The sequence below is a fragment of the Tenrec ecaudatus genome, chromosome 6 (assembly GCF_050624435.1).
Source record: "Tenrec ecaudatus isolate mTenEca1 chromosome 6, mTenEca1.hap1, whole genome shotgun sequence".
In the NCBI taxonomy this organism is placed as follows: Eukaryota; Metazoa; Chordata; class Mammalia; order Afrosoricida; family Tenrecidae; genus Tenrec; species Tenrec ecaudatus.
Genome location: NC_134535.1, coordinates 46,756,135 through 46,777,310, shown reverse-complemented (window position 1 = coordinate 46,777,310; position 21,176 = coordinate 46,756,135). Strand labels below are relative to the sequence as shown.

At 39.0% G+C, this 21,176-nt stretch overlaps 1 protein-coding gene across 5 annotated transcripts in view; it reads left to right on the top strand.

Moving 5' to 3' along the window:
* The window catches only part of METTL25 (methyltransferase like 25), a 123,330-nt gene that overhangs the window by 78,610 nt on the left and 23,544 nt on the right, over nucleotides 1–21,176 (top strand). For all 5 annotated transcript variants that reach the window (XM_075551219.1, XM_075551216.1, XM_075551221.1 and 2 more), the window contains exon 7: nucleotides 4,266–4,295. In XM_075551219.1, the coding sequence (XP_075407334.1) occupies nucleotides 4,266–4,295 (30 nt within the window). The remainder of the gene's footprint in view (nucleotides 1–4,265; nucleotides 4,296–21,176) is intronic.

Here is a 21,176-nt window from a genome sequence, read left to right as displayed (position 1 = left end):
TCTGTGGGTAAAATATCGAAATGTGCAGGTAGGATCAAAAGAAGATGGAACGAATAAAGACTCACTGTACCAAAGGAGCTAGACAAAAGTCAACCATTTTTAAAAACATTTTATTAGGGGCTCATACAACTCTTGTCACAATCCATACATATACATACATCAGTTGTATAAAGCACATCCACACATTCCCTGCCCCAATCATTCTCAAAGCATTTGCTCTCCACTTAAGCCCTTTGCATCAGGTCCTCTCTTTTTTTCTCCCCTCCCTCCCATGTGAATAAGAATCAGTGATACTGAAGGAAGACATCCATGCTGCTTCTAAGTCACTAGCCAAACACAAGGCACCATGAATTGTTGGAATACCAGTTGAAATGTTTCAACAAGTTTATGAAGAACTGGAAGCACTTACTCATCTATTCCAGGAAATATGAAATACAGTTACCTGGCCAACTGACTGGAAGAGATCCATATATATACTCCTTCCAAAAAAAAAAGATGACTCCGCAGAATGCTCAAATTATAGGATAATATTAATGTCATTGCAAGTAAAATTTTCCTGAAGATCATCCAACAATACTTGCAGTAGTACATTGACCAGGAGCTGTCAGACGTTCTCGTTGGATTCAGAAGAGGATATGCAACAAGGGACATCATTACTGATGTCAGATAAATCTAAGAGACTATGAGAACAATGTTTACGTGTATCTTTTTGACTACACCAAGGCATTTGACTGGGTGAACTATAACAAACTATGGATTGCCTTGAGAAGAATGGGAATTCCAGAACACTTAATTGTGATCATATAGAATCTACAAGTGGATCATGAGATAGTTGTGTGAACAGAACAAAAGAATGTTGCATGGTTTGATATTGAGAAAGGTATGTGTCAAAGTTGCATCCTCTCACTGTATTTATTTAGTCGATGCTGAGAAAATTATAGTCACTCAAGTTTATGAAGAAGAATGCAGTATCAAGATGGGTGGAAAGTTTATTTACAAACTTCAATATTCACTTAATATAACCTTGCTGGCTGAATGTGAGGAGGACTTGAAGCTCTTGATGATGAAGATCAAGGATTTAGCCTTCGGTAAAGAAAACCAGTATCCTCACAACTAGACCAATAGTTAACATCATGATAAATGAATAAAAAAATTGAGGTTGTCAAGGATTTCATCTTGCTTGGGATCAAGAATCATTGAAACAGCAGAGATGAAAGGATACATTGCATTGGACAAATCTATCACATCAGACCTCTTCAAAGTGTTGAAAAGCAAGACTGAAGAAGAATCAGAGCATTTGAATTATGATGCTGGTGAAGAATATTGAAAGTACCATGAACAAATTAAGTAGGAAGCAAACTATTTGTTCTTAGAAGAAGTACAGGAATAATACTCCTTAAAAATAAGCGAGGATGTCAAGATGTTATATCACAACTTTGGACATCATCTCAGGAGAGACTAGTCCCTGCAAAGGGACATGGCCCTTGGTAAGGTGAAGGGGCAGTGACAAAGAGGAAGACCCTGGACTATATGGCTTGATGCTGTGGCTGCAACAATGGACTCAACCCCGAGGAGAATTGTGAGGAAGATGCAGGACCGGGAAGTATTGCCAGTATTCTGTCATACGGAGGGTCACTGTGGATCGCAGCCAACTTGGTGGGACCACCACCAATAAGAATTGGCTCTCATTCGTGTGAATAAAAAAATTAATTGTTTTTCAAAAAAATTCTGTGGAACACATTTTTGTAAGGTGATTTTTTTCTTATGAGGCACGAGAAATAAACCAAGATTCAAAGAATAAGTTACCCACCAACTAGGTTTATGGCTTGAATCACGCTACAGTTTACCTTGCAATTGAATTTTTGCATCAACAAAATTGCACTTAACCAGTATAACCTGTACATTATCTTCCTGTTTTTAATGTCTGTGATTCACCTGTATCTAGAAAGTTTTGTTTATGGAAATGAAGAATAATACTTAAGCAAATGTGGTTATTTTCAATTTGATTAGCATGTGCATTTAGATCAAGTCTATTTTTGCTACTCTTCTATGTTTGAAATATTTCTTTTGAGGGGATGAGGATGGGGGCAGGTGGGTTCCAGAGAAAACTGGAAAATTCTAAAAGATCGGTAACATTTGTTTGAAATATTTCTTAATTAAAATTTAAAAAATAAAATTTATTTTTTAAATTTTAAATGATTAAATTATTAAGCTATGTAAAGCACAATAAAAAAAATGAAAAGACAAAAAACTCATTGCTACCCATTCTATTCTGACTCATAGTGACCCTAGCAGTGGTCCTCAGACTTTTTAAACAGGGGGTCAGTTTACTATTCCTCAGACACGTTGGAGGGCTGGACTATTAGTTTTTTTAAAAAGCTATGAACAAATTCCTATGCATACTGCACATATCTTATTTAGAAGTAAAAAACAAATCGGGGCTAAAACACCTGGCAGGCTGGATAAATGTCCTCGGGGGGCCGCATGTGGCCCGCGGGCCATAGTTTGAGGACCCCTGTGAGTAAAACTGCCCCATAGGGCTCCCAGGGCTCTAGCCTTTACAGAGAGACGCTATGGTAGTGCAGTGGTTAAAGTACTGGTTGGCGCCCAGTAGGAGCCTCTGAGGAGAAAGATGTGTGCTTCTGTAATGATTTACAGCCTTGGAGACAGTTCCATTCTCACTTGGAGGGTCACTGAGTGTCAAAATCTACTTGAGGACACCGGGTCATTGTTGGTTGGTTTGTTTGTGAAATCTTTGTGGAAGCAGACTGCTACATCTTTTTCAGCAGAGCAACTGCTGGGTTTTAACTACCAACCTTTTGGTAGTAGCCTGGCGCCCCCAGGGCTTCCTATAAATCCATAGAAAATAAGTCTGTTAAAAAAACAAGTCCAGACACATGGGAGAAGCACACCAGCCTGTGTGATAAGGAGATGTCAACTAGATCAGGTATCACCAGGCATCAGAAGACCCAAAACAAACAATCATATTGATGCAAATGAGGGGGTTCAGAGTGGAGATGCGAAGCCCATCTGTAGACAATTGAACATCCTCTCACAGAAGGGTCACAAAGAAGTGACAAGCCAGCCAGGGTGCAGTATAGCACCAATAAAACACACAGCATTACTCTAGTTCTCTGTTGCTTCCTTCCCTCCATTATAATGACCCCAGTTCTATCTTCCAAACCCAGCTAGACGGGAGCATGTACATTGGTACAGAAAAGGGCTCTCAACACACGAGGACAGATACATTCCTCAGGAACAATCATGGGAGTAGAGATAATATGAGGGTAGAGGGAAGGTGGGGAAAGAAAGGGGAAACAGATTGATATGATCATTGTATAACTCCTGCCCCCCACCCGGGAGGTGAACAACAGAAATGTGGGTGAAGGGAAAGACAGTGGATGGTGTAAGATATAAAAATGATAATATTTTATAATTTATCAAGGGGTCAAGAGGGTATGGGGTAGGGGAGGGAGGGAAAAAGGAGCTGATGTCAAGGGCTCAAGTAGAAAGAAAATGTTTTGAAAATGATGATGGCAACATGTAAAAATGTGTTGATACAGTTGATGTATGGGTTGTTATGAACTATGAGAACCCACAATAAAATAATTTATTTTAAAAAGTTCTGATAAAATGATGAAAGTATTTCATATGTTAAATTGTGAGTATTTACTGGCAATTTTTAAATGTTTTACATCTGAATAAAGATTCAGCTAAAAGCCAGCTACATATGAAATTATTAAATATTTGTTACATTTTTTTGTCTGGCATTTGCTTATACAGTTTAAAATGTACTTTTCTAAGCTAAGCTCTTAATTAATGTGTTCATTTGTTTAGTATAGTAGAAATTTTGTTCATAAAAACTAGAAGAAAATATGGTAAAAATTGTATATAAGTATGTCTACATATACAATAATAGCTCTGGATTCATTCAGTTGTTTTAGCTACATTAAAACAAAGTCAAGAATATCTCATTTTCTTTCTTCTTTTCAAATTCCTTCTGAAATTAAGGGAGCATATATCATTGTGCTGTGCATGTTTGTGTATATGACAGTCATCTATTATAAATCTGCCCCAGATTTCATAGGCATAATGGTTAACATTCTTTAATGATATTAGCACTTTTAAGTTTATAAACTAACATGTTATCACCTGATTAATCTTTTTAAATGTCACTTTCACAAGGCCTTATATAATGTGTTTATAAGTCTTCAAAGATAAGACGAAATATATCAGCATTTTTGTCTCGATTCTTCTTTTTAAAGGCTTTGGAGCGAGTCGCAGTTGGCCACGGGGTAAGTAAGAGTGTTTACTATAACACAACTGATGAACTCGGTAGTTTTTATTTTAAACATCCTTCATACTTAACCCGATGATGAACTTAAATCTTGATAGACATTAACAAATATCACCTTTTCCTGTCACCTCTGCATATTCAAATTTACACATTTTCTGTAAGTTTACTTTAAAAGAGAAGTGACTTGGCAGAGAAAGTAAATTGAAATCTAGGCAAACGTCCACATTGTACACATTATACTCTTAAACTAACCTTTCAATCCTGCATATTATACTAAAAACCACATCTGTACATATTCCTAAAGAACGCTGCTGCTGGACATAAAGGTCCTGTAAGCGTAGTTCTTTAGCTGGAGTCCAGGACAAACATTCAATTTGGTCATTTGATAACTCTTTTTCCTTTACTGGCCTGATTAGTCATTAATGGTAATCACCAAATGGGTTTGCAAACACAAGCAGAAATAAAATGTGTCCCCCAAATATTCATGTAATTTCCTTATTCTGTGCCTTATGATTTCATGATACATATTATGATTTCTTTAAAGTTTGTTTTCTCTAAAACTTTCATCAGGCATTTCTTCCTGGACTTATATTCTAGAAAGCCCACTTTTGTTTCTTTTCAAGGAACATTAATAGATAGATGATTTTGTTGTAGCAATAATAGTATTAACAGCAAGCAAATTTACTCTGGACTAGGTGCTATGCTAAATAGTTTGCATGTTTTCTTTTCTTATGCATTCAGTGTATCTATCTAAAAAGAGATTTAAAAATCTAATTTATTTGAGGAATAGTTTAAACAATAAACTTATTGTTTAAGTGTGTGCTTTTAAGTTATACTGGTTTGCATCTTGTTTTTACTACTTACCAGTTAAATTAGCTTAAACACATGCCATAATTTCATAGCAGCTCAATATTTTTTATTCTATGAAATAGGAAAAGAAATAATAATAATAATACTTCTGAATTGGATTGTGGGGATTAAGTGTAGGAATGCATGTCATGTGCTTAATGTCTAGCACATAGTAAATGGTCACTAGCATCAACTGTTGCTTTTAATATTAATATTAATAATTTTGGTAATGAAAATAATAGTGAAAACCTCATGCGATGTAAAGTACAATGCAAAGGTTGTGTCAGTTATTAAGGTACTGACATGCATACTACTGTGGAATAGGGCTGTTGTTATCCTGTCAGCCACCTGGTGCAACCAAAGGTAGCCAGTGCTAGGATTTCCATCTATCTATGACTGGATCCCAAGCTATTTACTATATGAAAGGGCATCAAATAAGTTTGTGGAAGAATTCTTTCTTTTAAATCTATTTTTCCATGAACTTTTGAAGCTCTCTACATATCAACTTCGTGTTTACCTTTGAAACTGAAGAGACTCTATGGTGCCGCACTGGGACATGTATGTGGTTGCTAACTAGAAGGTCAGCGAGTCAGACTTGCCAGCTGCTTCAAATGGAGGAGAGTGCGTCGATAAAGCGAGCCTTGGAACCCGACCAGGCAGCTCCACTCTGTCCTGTCTCCGTGAGAGGGGAAGTAACTTACCAGTGGGTTTGGTTGGTTGAGGAAAGTGAGGCAAAAATGCAGCTTTATCGCAGTACTTCCCCAATGCATCTCTGTAGCATTTTTCAGTATCCCAAGTATTTGGGTATGCTTATAATCATGAGAACACACAGAAATTTAATATGCTCGGCTGCTGCTGTAGTTAGTTGCCCTCAAATTGGTTATGACTCATAGTGGCCCGATGTACAGCAAAACAAAGACCGCCTGGTCCTGCACCATCCACATGGCCCTTCCTGTATGAGCTTATTGTTATAGGGACTAGACTAATCCATCTCACTGACCGTCCACTTTACTAAATGTATGTAGTCGAAGGTCTGGTCCCTCCTCATAAGCTGAAGAAACTAGGTGAGAGAAATCCTTGCCATCCTTGTATGCAGGAAGCATTCTGGCTGAACTCCTTCCAAGACAGATTTACTCGTTCTTCTGCCAATCGGTGATATATTTAATATTCTTCACCGGCACCATAATTCAAATTCATTGATTCTTTTTTGGTCTTCTTTACTCATGGTGAGCATTTACAAACATTTGAGCCAATTGAGAATACCATGGGTTGGGTCAAGTGCACCTTAAACCTCAAAGGAACATGCTTGCTCTTCAACAGGTGTTTTCTAGCAAGGTTGTCCAATGTGATACATCCTTTGATTTCTTGACCACCATTTTCTTGATTAGGGATTCAAGTAACATGAAATCCTTGACAGCTTCTGGCTTTTGTTTATCATGATGTTGCTTATTGGTCCATTTGTGAGGGGTTTTTCTTACTTTATACTAAAGTATAACCCATACTAAACGGTGTAATCTTTGTGCTTCATCAGTACATGTTTCAAGACCCCTTTGCTTTCAGCGAGCAGTGTTGTGTCATCAGTTATTGAGTCTTATAATCATGATGCCACCTTCTACTTCATGTGATCTATTTCCCTAGATTATTTCCTCAGCACACCAATGAACTAAGCATGTGAATTCAGCCCTGGGTTACATTCTTCCTGATTTTTAACCACATAGTATTCTATATTCTACTCAAACAGCTGTCTGTGGTCTGTATATAGCTTCCATATGAGTACAGCTAAGTGCTCTGGGATTCCCATTCTTGGCAACGTTACCCGTAATTTGTTATGATTCACACAGTCTATTGTCTCTGCAACTTAGAGCTTTTCTAGTTTTCTCTCTTTTTGCCAAGATCCATCTGAAGCCAGAACTGATAGCCTTCGTTCCATGACCTCTTCTGAATCCAATTTGAATTTCAAGTACTTCCCTGTGTACGTCTTTAATTGTTTTGAATGATCTGTAGCAAAATTTTACTTCTGCATGGTGTCAATGACATTGTTCTTTTTTTTAGTTTTGTTAGTGTACTTGTTTTTAGAATGTGCGCAGATATAGATCGCCTCCAATTGGTTGACCAGGTAGCTTTCTTTTAAATTTTTTGGTATAGATGAGTACTTCTAACAATACATCAATTTGTTGAACATTTCAATTTATATTTTGTTTTTTACCAGTGACTTCATTGAAGCTTGGACTCCTTCCTTCCACCATTGGTTCTTGATCATATTCTGCCTCTTCAAATGGTTGACCACAGTATGTCCTAACTCCCTTAATGAATAACGCAATCTTAACTTCTAGCCTAGAACTTTTTCCACTAGACCTATAAAATGCATGTCTAATATGTAGGAAGATCAGTCAAAAATATTGATATAAAAGCATAGAAACATTTTATTTAAAATGCTAAAATAAGAATCAATTGTTACTCAGCAGATCTTTCATCTCGGTCTATAGGCTTCTAAAGGCAGTGTTTTATCTCTCTAACCTTTCCACAAAGAACTTCACGCTCTTACGTTGACACCACATTCAAACAACAGTTTTGACCTCCTTGAGGGATACAAATCCTTTTTCTTTTCCCTGTCCTTTGAGTTTGAGGAACCAAAAATTAGACTGGAAAGGCAGGATCAGGGCTATAGCGTTAATGGTTTTCAATAAAATCCTCATAGGAGAGCTTCACTGCTCTCAAAGAATGAATGTGTGTTGTGTTGTTGTGATGGAAAAAAAGTTCTTCAGCAACGTTTAGCTGGCTTTTTCTTCTCAAGGCCATTTTCAGTTTTCCTAAAGCTTCATGATCATCTGGTGTCCTTCATAAAGATCTTTCTACCCCCAACCCCTCCCCCCCAAAAGAAGCTGTAAACAAACTCTGTAAGTTGACCCCTCTGCCTTGCATTTAACTGATCCATGTATCCCCTCAGTGGCCACAGTTTTCAGTGGACCTGTTTTTTTTTTTAGAGCACTCTTTGAAAGTACAGAAGACAAGTCTATTACTGAGAGAGCATGCTGCAGCCATCTACTGATCTCGGAGACCTGTGTAAACTCGGTGTGCTGCGACTAAGCCCCTGAGTGTTGGAACTGGAACTGGAATCGAAAGACATATTTTGAGTTATCCTAGTATGCTTTAAAAGTGTAGAAAACACTTCCGTCTTCCTCTTGTTTTTAAATGCATCAAAGTGCTAAGCTGATTTCTTACTTGTAAAGTAATGAAAGTCAATTCTGAGTCTCCTCCAGTTTATTCCTGGAGCAGTGAGACACAGCTGCTGGGGAGATGTTCACTGCTTTCCCTCCTGCTTCCTCCATCGCTATTTGCCAGGATGGCTGGTCCTCCTTCTGACAGGAAGGTGCAGTACAAGGCACTTCGTAACGCGCTTCCTTTTCGCTCAGGAAACAGCTGTAAAGCTCTTATTTACACAGAGTAACTTGAGAACGATGATTTATTCTATTCTGTTTGCGTTTCTCTCTGCATTCCGTTTCTCTTCATTCTTGCCTAAATTGCATTTCTTGGCCTTTGTGTGTGCGTATGGTCTCTGTCATAAGGTCTTAGATACAAAGATAAAGTATTTGTACTTTACTTTGTGCCATTTATGTAATTTTCTCAAAAGTATGGGGCAGAAGAGTTGTGACTTTTTATAAGCAACTTTGATATAATATTAACACTTCCATCTATTATAACTGATCGAGCAAAGCATTAGGGACTTTGTAAGTCTTTTTTATTCCAGTATGAAATTTCTCTTCAGGATCTAGGTTTGTCAGATGCATTAAATGGCAGTGGTACACTATGAGAGGAAATCATGAACCGCTCTGAACCCCTTACTCAGCACCAGGAGGCTACAAGGGTTCATTCAAAACGAGCATATGTTCAGTGGAAATTATATCCACAGATAAGAAATTCTAGATGAAATGTCTTAGATCACTATTCAAAAGAAAATAAAAGTTGATAAATAAGAGGGTTTATATCAAGTAAAGTATCTGTATATGGGAAGAGATTTTATTTAAGAATTAAGCTTTGGCGTTTTTTTTTTTTTTTACCACATTCATATTTTCTAGTTTTAAAAGATCTATTTCAATATGGAGACATAGTTCTGCACTAGTAAATGGTGTTCTTAAACTCTATATCCTGTGCTTAGGCCTCAGTGTTTCTAAAATAGGATTCAATCACTTCAGTTTTTCAATATGTATAAGAGAATATCCCATATATTTTAATCTATAAAGCTTTCCCACATGTGAATATCCCCCTTATCTTAATATTATTTTAAATCATATGCCATTGGCTAGTTTAATGATAAAATTATGATAATTACCAAAGGTCCTATGGATGGTATTTACATTCTCTCTCAAAAAGCTAATAAGGCTTCCAATAAAATAGAACAAGGACATATATAATGGATATTGAGCTCACACTTAACCATAATCCCTAAATACTTACCCTCATGTAAGGATCACTGAAAATATGGATCCTATAGCAAAATGTGGTAAAGTAGGTAAATTGTGCCCAGCTATTAAAAAGAATAGTGTTTGGGCTCTTTTTTTTTTCTAAACATTTTATTAGGGGATCATACAACTCTTATCACAATCCACACATATACATACATCAATTGTATGAAGCACATCTGTACATTCTTTGCCCTAATCACTCTCAAAGCATTTGCTCTCCACTTAAGCCCTCCGTATCAGGTCCTCTTTTTTTTCCCCTCCCTCCCCGCTTCCCCCCTTCCTCATGAGCCCTTGATAATCCACAGATTGTTATTTTGTCATATCTTGCCCTATCCGGAGTCTCCCTAACCCCCTTTCTCTGCAGTCCATCTCCCTGGGAGGAGGTCACATGTGGATCCTTGTAATCAGTTTCCCCTTTCCAACCCACTCACCCTCCACTCTCCCAGCATCGCCCCTCACACCCCTGGTCCTGAAGGTATCATCCACCCTGGGTTCCCTGTGCCTCCAGCTCCCATATGCACCAGTGTACAGCCTTTGCCCTATCCAGTCCTGCAAGGTAGGATCATGGTAGATGTTAAAGCATCCAGGATCTGGGGGAAAGTTGTATTCTTCATCAGTACTACCTCACGCCCTGACTGACCCATCTCCTCTCCTAAACCCCTCTATGAGGGGATCTCCAGTGGTCGACATTTGGGCCTCAGGTCTCTACACTGCACTTCCCCCTTCATTCACTGTGGTATGTATATATATATTCTTTTTTTGTGTGTGCATGATGCCTTATACCTGGTCCCTTTAGCACCTTGTGATCGCACCAGCTGGTGTGCTTCTTCCATGTGGGCTTTATTGCTTCTGAGCTAGATGGCCGCTTGTTTATCTTCAAGCCTTTAAGACCCCAGTCACTATCTCTTTTGATAGCCGGGCACCATCAGCTTTCAGTGTTTGGGCTCTTAATAGCATATTTCAAGCAAGCAGCCTTCTAAGTGAGATGTCAGCTAAGCCCACATGGAAGAAGCACACCTGCTTGATACAAGGATTATAAATAATAAACTCCAAGATCAGAGGAGGAATGGTATTAGAACTTAAAATTTGAATACCTGGTTTACAGCCAACCTCCATTTGCAGAGCCCCATGGGGATTACACCTCCATTGAATTCCTGTGACCAGTGATCAGGAATATGAATAGCCTTGCCTGAGACAGACAGCATCAGAAAGTAGATTAATGCAGATACCATTAGGTTAAATTTTAACATCTTATTATTTGTATCTACTACTTGTTTGTCATTTTGTCAGAGGAATTAGCCACTGAAACCTTGTCAGATACTGAAAGCGTAACTCTCCCGGATATAATACCAGAAGATGAACCACTCAGGTCAGAAGCCACTGAAAATATGTGACTGGAAAAGTGGCCTTCCCAAGGTAAAGTTGACTATAATGACATAACTGAGCAAGACCTGTGGGCACAAAGCTCTCAGGACCTTCATTTGCTGATGAAGCACAACTCAGAACTATAAGAAACAGCTGGAAAAGTTTACTAATAATCAGAACTTGGAATGTAAAAAATATGAATCTAGGAAAATTGGAAGTCATCAAAAATGAAATAGAATGCCTGAAAATTGTTGTCCTAGACATTAGTGAGCTGAAATGGACTGGTATTGGCCGTTTTGAATCAGACAACCAGGTAGTTTACTCTTCAGGAATGACGCAGTGAAGGTGAAGGAAATTGCATTTCTTTTTAAAAAGGGCATTTCAAGACTATCTTGAGGTACAATGCTGTCTGTGATATTATATCTCTCTACATTCAAGGAAATCCAATCAATACAAGTGTAATTTTAATTTGTTTTCTAGCCACTAATGCTAGTGATAAAGAAATTAAAGAATTCTGCCAACATCTTCAGTCTGAACTTGATCAAATATGCTATCAAGATATATCTTTAATTATTGGTGATTAGAATGCAAAATTTGGAAACAGATAGTTGGTCTTGGTGATAGAAATGAAGTTGGAGGTCACACGATGAAGTTTTGCAAGTATAAAAGCTTAGTCATAGAAAATATCATTTTTTCAAAAACACAACCAGCAAGTATTCACATGGATTACAAATAAATTGAATTGACTACATCTGTGGGAAGAGACGCTGGAGAAGCTCACTATCAGCAGCTAAAAACTAGCTAGGAACTAGCCATGGAAAAGACTATCAATTGCTCATATACAATTTCAGGTTGAAGCTGAAGAAAATTAAAACAAACCCATGAGAACCAAAATGCAACCTGAATCTAAATTGAATTTCAGAACATCTCAGAAGTAGATTTTTTTGATAGAAGACCTGATGAGCTTTGGGAAGACATCTGGAATATCATTCATCAAGAAAGCAAAAGATCACTTAAAAGAAAAGAAAGAAAGAAAAGATAAGAATGGGTACCACAAGAGACTCAAAACCATAGATTACCTAAGGTAAATGGAAGAAATGAAGTTTAAAAAAAACATTTCAAAAGCCAGCTCAAGAAAACAAAGTCAAATATTATAATGAGACCTATGCCACTATAGAGATAGAAAACCAAAAGAAAACACTTTCAGCATATCTTAAACTAAAATAACTCAAGAAAAAAATACAACCATCTAGTTGCAGTATTGAAATTATATGGGAAATATATTGAATGATGCAGGAAATATCAAAAGAAGATGGAAGAATATGCAGTTATTATATCAAAAAGAACTAGTCAACGTTCCATCATATCAGGAGGTTTCATATGAGCAAGAACCAATGGAGCTGAGGGAAGAAGTTCAAGCTGCATTGAAAGCATTAGCCAAAAACAAGGATTCCGGAGTTGATGGAACACCAGTTCAGACGTTTCAACCAGCTGAAGACCCACTGGAAGCCCTCACTTGTCTATGCCAGCATTTTGGAAGACAGCTACTTATTCAACTGATTGAAAGAGAACCCCATTTTTACCCTTTCCAAAGAAAGATTATCCACAAAACGCTCAAATTGTAGAACTGTATAGTTTATACCACATGCAAGCAAAGTTTTGCTGAACATCATCCAACAACAGTTGCAGTAGAATATTGACAGGGAGCTTCCAAAGGTTTGCTCCATATTCAGAAGAAGGGATATCATTGCTAATATCAGGTGGGATTTGGCTGAAAGCAGAGCATACCAGGACAATGTTTACTTGTATTTTAATGGCTGTTTCACGGCATTCAGCTGTGTGGATCATAACAAACTACAGATACCCTTGAGAAGAATGGGAATTCCCGAACACTTCACTGTGCTCACGGGAACTTGAACCTGGATCAAGAAGCAGTTGTGCGAACAGAGCAAGAGAATCCTGCATGGTGTAAAATCAAAAATGGTGTGTATAAGGGTTGTATCCCCTCACCATAATTACTCAATCTATACCTGAGCAAATAATAAGGAAGCAGATAGAGTAGAATACAGTGTCAGGATTGAAAGAAGGCTTTTTAACCTGTGATATTGAGATGACACCACCTTGCTTTCTGAAAGTGAGGACGTGAAACATGTTGAAGATTAAAGTTTGCAGCTTTCAGTATAAATTATAACTGAAAAATTCTAAAATCCTCACCAGTGAAACAATAAGTAACATAATGATAAATGGAGAAAAGATTGAAGTAGTCAAGGATTTCATCTCACTTGAACCTAGAATCAATGCTCATGGAAACAGCAGTCAGAAGGTTAAAGGGCACACTGCATTGGGTAAATCTGCTGCACAAGACTGGTTTAAAGTATTGGGAAGCAAGAAGGTTACTTTGAGGACTAAGATGTACCAGACCCAAGCCATGGTATTTTCAGTTGCCTCAGATACATGTGAGAACTGGACTTTGAATAATCAAGACCAAAGAAACATAGATACATTTGAATTATGATGCTGGTGAAGAATATTGAAATTACCATGGTCTTAAAAAAAACAAATAAATCTGCCTTGGACATTGTTCAACTAGCATGCTCTTTAAAAGCAAGGATGGTAAGACTTCATTCATCTCAGGGATTTTGGACATGTTGCCAGAGACCAGTCCCTGGAGAAGGACATCATGCTTGGTAAAGTGGAAGGGCAGGGGAAATGGGAACGCCTTCAGCACGCTGGATTGACACAGTCAGTGCCTGCAACAAAGGGCGCAAGTACAGCACCAATGGTAAGGACGGGGCAGGACAGAGTAGTGTTTCACTCCGTTGAACGTAGGGCCCCTCTGAGTCAACTGACTTGATGGCACTTGACAGCAATGATTTGTTTTCCCTATTGAACTATTTTTAATTTGCTCTAGTTTTAAGTATTTTGCTTTGTGCTGAAGTTTTTTTGTGCGTGTGTATGTGCGTCATTTAGTATTTGGTATTGGTGTTGGGTGTTTTGGGTTTGTTTGGATTTGTTTGTTTGTATAACTTTCTTTACATGAAATCCAGGATAGATAAATCTGTTGAAAAAGTTACTAGATTAATAGCTTCTTAGGGCTATGGCACAGGAGATTGGAGGAAAATAGAGAGTTAATAATATTGAGTACAAAAATGAGGAAAATATCTTCAAATTTTGGTTGATTATACTTTCTAATACATTCAAACCACTGACTTCTCTGGTACATGAGTTATATGTAACCAAACTGCTTTAAAAGAAAGCCTTTAGAAGTTTAAAATGTTTATAGGCATAAGTGTATGGGGTTTCTGTGAGTTATTTTAGAATTTGGACTGGGGGTGAGGGGCAGTGGAGTATTACTAAGAAGGAGACCTGACTGTGCAGTAGGGTATAAGTTAGAACGCTGATTGTGCGGTCTGTGCTTCGAGCTACCAGCAGCTCTGCAGGAGAAACATGAGGCTGGCTGCTCCGAGAAGATTTCAGCCCATGAAATTCTATGTAGGGTCCCTGTGAATTGGAATCCATTTGATGGTGATGGGTTGATATTCCTTTCACTGGAATCTCCTCCCCGTACTTTCTAGGAGTATGACTTTTCTCCCCCCAGGTACTTTGTCAAGATGCTACATGTCAAACTGTGTACCCTGACTTAGAGGGTGATCGCATCAGACGAAGACCCAGTAAATGATGCTCACTCAACCTCTTTCTCAACACCTAGAGTCTGTAAGAGGCTTTCTAGAGGGAATTTAGGGGTGGGGGGGTCCAGGCCAGGGAGTAGACATTCTGCCTGAGGGCAAACCTGCTAAAAAGGGCCCTCCCTGGAAAGCATTCATCCCAAGGCAAATGTTATTGTTACTCAACTTCATCTAAACCCCATTATGTTCTTTTTGCAGAATACAAATAAAAACAACAGTGCTGGGCTCTGAGGGGAACCCAAGCCTAATTCAGTGGACATCTGCTTTAACTGAACACTTAAAAGTATAACTATTCCTTGAACAGTTTCATTTTTAACATTTTGACTTTTCAAAACCATGTAGTATTCTTGGGTACCTTCATCGTTCATGTCCACTAATTCTTCCTACCTCTATGACTCTGTCTCCTTGGTCTTGTGTTCTAGCTCCTTTACCTCTTTCTCACCTTTAAAATGTTTACATTTCCCTCAATTCCATATTTGACTTAATCGTCATAACATATGAATCCCCAGAATAGTCTCATGCTCCATGTGGCTGTAGTTACACTAGTTCCAGGAATCACTATGTCTTCTAAGACCGCGGACCCAAATTTCCAAATACTGCCCATCTCACTGACCCAGTGTCTCAAATTCAGCATGTTCAAACCCAAAATGCTCTTCCATTGTCAAAGTCCCAGCATGGAACAAACATTGTACCTTAAATGTCTTCCCTAGATGTATTATTTTAGTACCCCTACCACCCGTCTTCCTGACACAGAAATTGTAGAATCCTAGCCTAGAACATTTCCTCTGATTCTATTATCAGTCAGCAGCTCTAAAATTCTACTCTGTATTTCTTTATCTCTATTACCCTAATTCAGGAATTTATTTTCCTTGAATTATTACTATAGCCTCTTGTGCCAATCTCCTACTATTATCCTTGCTTATCTGTAATGTTATACTTATCTTTATAGTGGTTAATTATTGCTACAATAATGATACATGGTAAATCATCCCAAAAATCACTGGATAAATAACAACTACTTGTTGTATATCTCTGGGTGGTTGGGTATCTCTGATTCAGGTTGTGGTGACTGAAGGTCAAATCATCTAGGCAGGGATCAGCTAAGGTGATTTGCTTCAAGCTGCCAATTAATTTCTGCACTACAAGGGACATGCAATTCTCTGCATTCCCTTCCTCAGTCTTGGGAGCTGCCCAGTTCTGTTTGCATGGTGATGACAGAGAGCAAGGAGAAATGCACAAGACTCCTTAGCTTAGGAACAACACACTGGAACTTTTGTCTTTTTGTCATACTATTTACAAAAGCAAATGACATGGTCCAGCTCAAAGAAAAGAATGATGAATTTGTAGCAGGTGTGTGGATTTATAGCAGGGACTAATTGTGTGTAATTGGAGACAGTACTTCAGCCCACTCTCTGAAACAAAATTCCTTACATTCCTGCTACATATAAAATCTATTCACCCTTGTGTTAGTGTGGATAGACTAGAGAAACAAATCCAGGGAGACGTGTATATACACAACGAATAGGTTTCTATACAAGAGCAGTCTACATCAAGTCCATAGGTCAGATATTAATCCATATGTCTGATACCAATCGATAAAGTCCTCTTCAGACTCACAAAATGCACTGACGCTGAATGCAGGAAGATTACAGGCCAGTGGGTGCAAAATCAGTGGTGGTAGAAGCATCTCACCACTGGCAGGAGTCTCCATATGGTTCCTCCAGTTTCCAGGGCTGCATCAGGGTAGGTCCATGTGGCCTCTCCAGCTCCCAGAGCACAGTGCCATGTGTCTCGTCAGCAGAAGTGTCTCCCATCTCCAAGGAGGAAAATACAGCAGTTCCCAGAATTCTCAGGAGAAGGCTATGCCCACACAGAGGTCTCATTGGCTCTCTGGCTTGACAGGCTAGACTCCATCCCTACACTCTTAATCCTCAAATAGACACCAGATTATCTAACTACCACAACCATCATCTCAAGATGTATCCAATCTCTCCATCAACCTTAAAGGCCAGGACACCTTGTTCTATATCATATGTGCAGAGGGTGGAGGGAGGGTGGGGGTTCTGGAGCTGCGAGACAAGTTGTTGGTATGGTAGTAAAACCAACATACAGTGGTAATCACATACAAGCTATCCTGAACAAAAACCTTCCTGTAGAAAGGTAAAGAAAGAACGGTACTTTTGAAGTCTTGGCCATAGCTGTTCTGAAATCCCCCTGAGATATAGTGAAGCTTCTGCTCGGGTGGGGATTTTTCATTGACTATTTACTGGTTGTTGTTGTTGTTATTATTTTTCCCAAAGTAATGATGGTCTGTTTATATCATGATTTCCGTACTCAAACCCAAACTTCTGATTGAATCAATTCCAACTCGCAGCCGCTCTATAAGACAGAGTAAAATGACCCGAGGGTCTCCTGAACTGTAATCTGTGTAAAAGCAGACTGCTTCATCGGTCTCCTACAGAACAGCTGGGACAGCTAAGCACTTAAGCACTGAGCCATTAAAGTGCCTCATGATTTTTTACATCATATTTAACTAATATTGGAGAGTGGGTACTACAGGCATTATTCATGCGTTCATTCCTTTCTTGTTATTGGAAAGTGGATTAATTTACATTTGCAAAAAAAATTCTAGCAGGAGCTCCTTGTTAGGTGCCTTCAAGTTGGCTCCTCCTCACTGCAACCTGATGTGAAGCAGGGAACACTGCCAGCTCCTGCAACGTGCTCCCAATTGTGGCCATGTTTGAGTCCATTGGTGTCGCCTCTAGCTCAATCCATCTAGGCCTCCTCTTTTCCACTGCCCTTCTACGTTGCTGAGCATGATGTCCTTTTACAAGGGGTGGTCTCTCCTAACAGTGGGTATGATACATGGGACAAAAATCTCACCATACATGCCACTAAAGAACATTCTGAGTATATTTCTTCCAAGACAGGTTTCTTTTGGTAGTTCATGGTACCGTCAATATTCTTTGCCAGCACCGAAATTCCATGCATCGATTCTACTTTTGCCTTCCTGTTCACTGTCCAACTTTCACATGCAGATGAAGCATCTGAAAGTACTGTGGCTAAGGTCTTCAAAGTAGCACCCAAGCTTTTCAACACTTTTAAAGGGGTCTTCTGAGACCGATCGACCCAATGCAATGTGTCCTTTGATCTCTTGACTGCTGCTTCCATGAGGATTGATTGTAGATACAACCAAAATGAAATCCTGGACTACTTCAATCTTTTCTCTATCATGATGTTGCCCATTGGTCCATCTATGAGTATCTTGGTCTTCATATTAAATTGAAAACTATATTAATGGCTTGAATATTCATCAGCAATGCTTTCAGTCCTCATTTTCCGAAAGCAAGGTTGTATCATCTGAATATCGCAGGTATCTAAGCCTTCCTGATGCCAAATTATACTTCATATAATCCAGTTTTTCTGATCATTTGCTCAGCACACAGATTGAATAAGCATGGTGAGAGGATACAATCCTGATGCACACCTTTCCTGATTTTACACCATGCAGTATTCTCTTGTTCTGTTCACACAACTGCTTCTTGATCCATGTTCCAGGTGCAAGTTTCCCATGAGCACTACGAAGTGTTCTGAAATTCCCGTTCTTCTCAAGGCTATCCATAGTTTAAACACAAGTAAAAATCTTTCTTGTCTCTGCTTTCAGCCAAGATTCATCTGACATCAGCAATAACATCCCTTGTTCCACATCCTTTCAGAATCCAACCTAAACCTCTGGCAGCTCCTTGTCAATGTAATACTGCAACCTTTGTTAGATGAACTTCAGCAAAATTTTACTTGCATATGATATTCATTATATATATGTATATGTATATATGTATGTATATATATATATATATATATTCTGTCGTTTGAGCATTTTGTTGAGTCACCTTTCTTCAGTATGGATACAAATGTGGACTGATTCCAGTCAGTTGGTCAAGGAGCTGTCTTCCAAATTTCCTGGTATAGACAAGTGAATGCTTCCAGTGCTTCTTCAGCTTGTAGAATCATCTCCATGGGTATTCCATCAGTTTTTAGAGCATCGTTTTTGGCTAATGCTTTTAGTACAGCTTGGACTTCTTCCTTCAGCACCATTGGTTCTTGCTCACCCACGTGGGCAGTTGTGTAATTGAGGGTTAAATTAATGAAAACATGCAAGAGATCACCCTTTACATGGCAACCAGAACGAGAATGAGGGAGTAATGCATTCTCCCACAAGCGTACAATAAGCATATACGTAACAGGAAGGTGTTGTATTAGAGGCGTATGTGTAACAGGAAGGGGATGAGCTAGGGATATGCACAAATTAGGTTAGAGGCATACACGTCTCAGAAAGGTGCATACGTAATAAGATGGGCCGTTCTAGAGTTCAAAGGGTGGCCTACCCTTGGTCGTCTCTGAGCTGGCTTGGCCTTAGGTGTCTTGGAGCTCTTCTCCAGGGGAGCAGTCTATGATCGTTATCAGAAGGGAGTGGGCCCTAATAAGGGTGGGGTGAGGTGATTGCTTTTGATGGCAGGTAACCTTCAGGTAGAGAGCCTTCAAGCAGTTCACCTTCAAGAGTATAGTGGCAACCATGTGCTTGCTAGCAGCACCTTAAGATTGGCATTATTATGGGGGGACATTGTGGGGAACAACTCTTTCTTAGGAGAATGTGACTGGGATGCAGCTCCACCCACAAACAGGAAGGTCTCCCTCCATGAGAATCCTGCCCTCCCAGGCTGCTTAAATATGAGGGTGGAGAATTTGTCCACCTATACTCTCTTCCCGGTTTTCAGTTTCGTACACTACGATTTGTTTAGATGCTCATATTGAAGTTCTCCATTGTTTCTTCCCACAGATAAAGTACATTTTATTTCTCTGTATTCCATCTGGAGAAGTCACATGCATATTTGCCCCTGTGGTGTTGAATAAAGGCATTTATTAAGAAAAATGTATTCATCTTGCAAAATTCTATCATGTGACCTCCAACTTCATTTTTATAACCAAGATCATATTTTACACCTATTGTTGCTTCTTCTGTTTCCACCTTTTGCATACCAATTGCCAGTAATTACCAATGCACCTTGATTCAGTGTTTCCTCAAATTCAAACATAAGACATTGGTAGAATTCTTCAATTTCTTCATCCATAGCTTTAGTGGTTGGTGCATAAATTTGATTGGATTGGATTGATTGGATTTCCTTGAGTGCAGATTGGTAAAGTTCTGTCACGGACAGCATTGGACATCAAGGTAAATCTTGAAATGTCTTTTTTGACAATGAACTTAATGCCAGTCCTCTTGATTGTATTATTCCCATCATAGTAAACGGTCTGATTTTCTGATTCAGAATAGCCTATACCAGTCTGTTTCAGCTCTCTAATGCCTAGAACTTCAGTCGTTATGCATTCCATTTTATTTTTGCCGACACCCAATTTTCCTAGCTTCAGACTTCATGTATTACAAGTTCTGGTTATTAGTAGATTTTTGCAGCTGTCTCTTCTCATTTTCAGTTGTGTCTCATTAGCAGATGGAGATCCCAAAGGCTCTACTGCCATGGGCTTTACTCCATTCATGTCAGTATGTTCTACTCTATCATATTTTGAGTACCATCTGACCAAAAGGGCTCATCTTCTGTCACTATTTCTGACAACGGTTTGCTTGTAGTCAACAGGCCTTCGGTATCTGACAATGTTTTGATGCTATCCAGGAGGTTTTAGTGGCTAATTAGTCTGAAATGAACATGTGATTTCTTCTTCGTATGCAGTCGGTTATTACTCTGAAAGTTCCACTGTTGGGGTGACCCTGCTGACATTTGAAATTAACAGCGGCAAAGCTGCCAGCTTCACAGCACCACCGTGCGGTAAACTGACGTATGCATGGTGAAGCCGGTGCTCATTTTCCCGCCCCCGCCCGCACCCTATCCCAATAATAACTTTCTATGGAGGCTGAGTTGTTGCTTTTGTTGCTGACATTTTGGGATGTTGGATTTTCCTGAACCACTAATAGCAAAGTATCTGTGGAGATGGATCTAGGGCTCCAGCGACCGCGTTTGCTTGGTTTCAAGAGTACCTCTGGGTTACTGCAGTGACGTGCTCTTTCATTCATAAGCAGGCAGTTAGGCCTTGCAGTTCTTTAAAGCTACTGTGATTCAGCTGAGTCCTCATCAGCCTTTCTTTCTTTTCTTCCACCATGTAACCATCCAGGACACTTTGTAACTCTCACCCCCAAAGTTAAGACTGTCCAAGACTTCCGTTTCTGTCCCTATGTACTTTCTAACCTCCTTCTTCAACTCTACACTACTGCTCTGTTTTTTATAGTTTCAGATGTATTTGGAGTATTTCCTTTCTTATGACAATAATTTCTTTTTCACTGGGTGTATCTTAGTTACTATTTTCTTTCCACCACAAGATTATTTCTGCATGTTTAACTAAAGAAGTGGCCTACTCGAAGCAGTATATCATAGTTCCTTGAGTCTGCCTTTCTCTCATAACACTACTATTTCTTATGGTTTCTTGTATTTTCATGCAAAATTACTT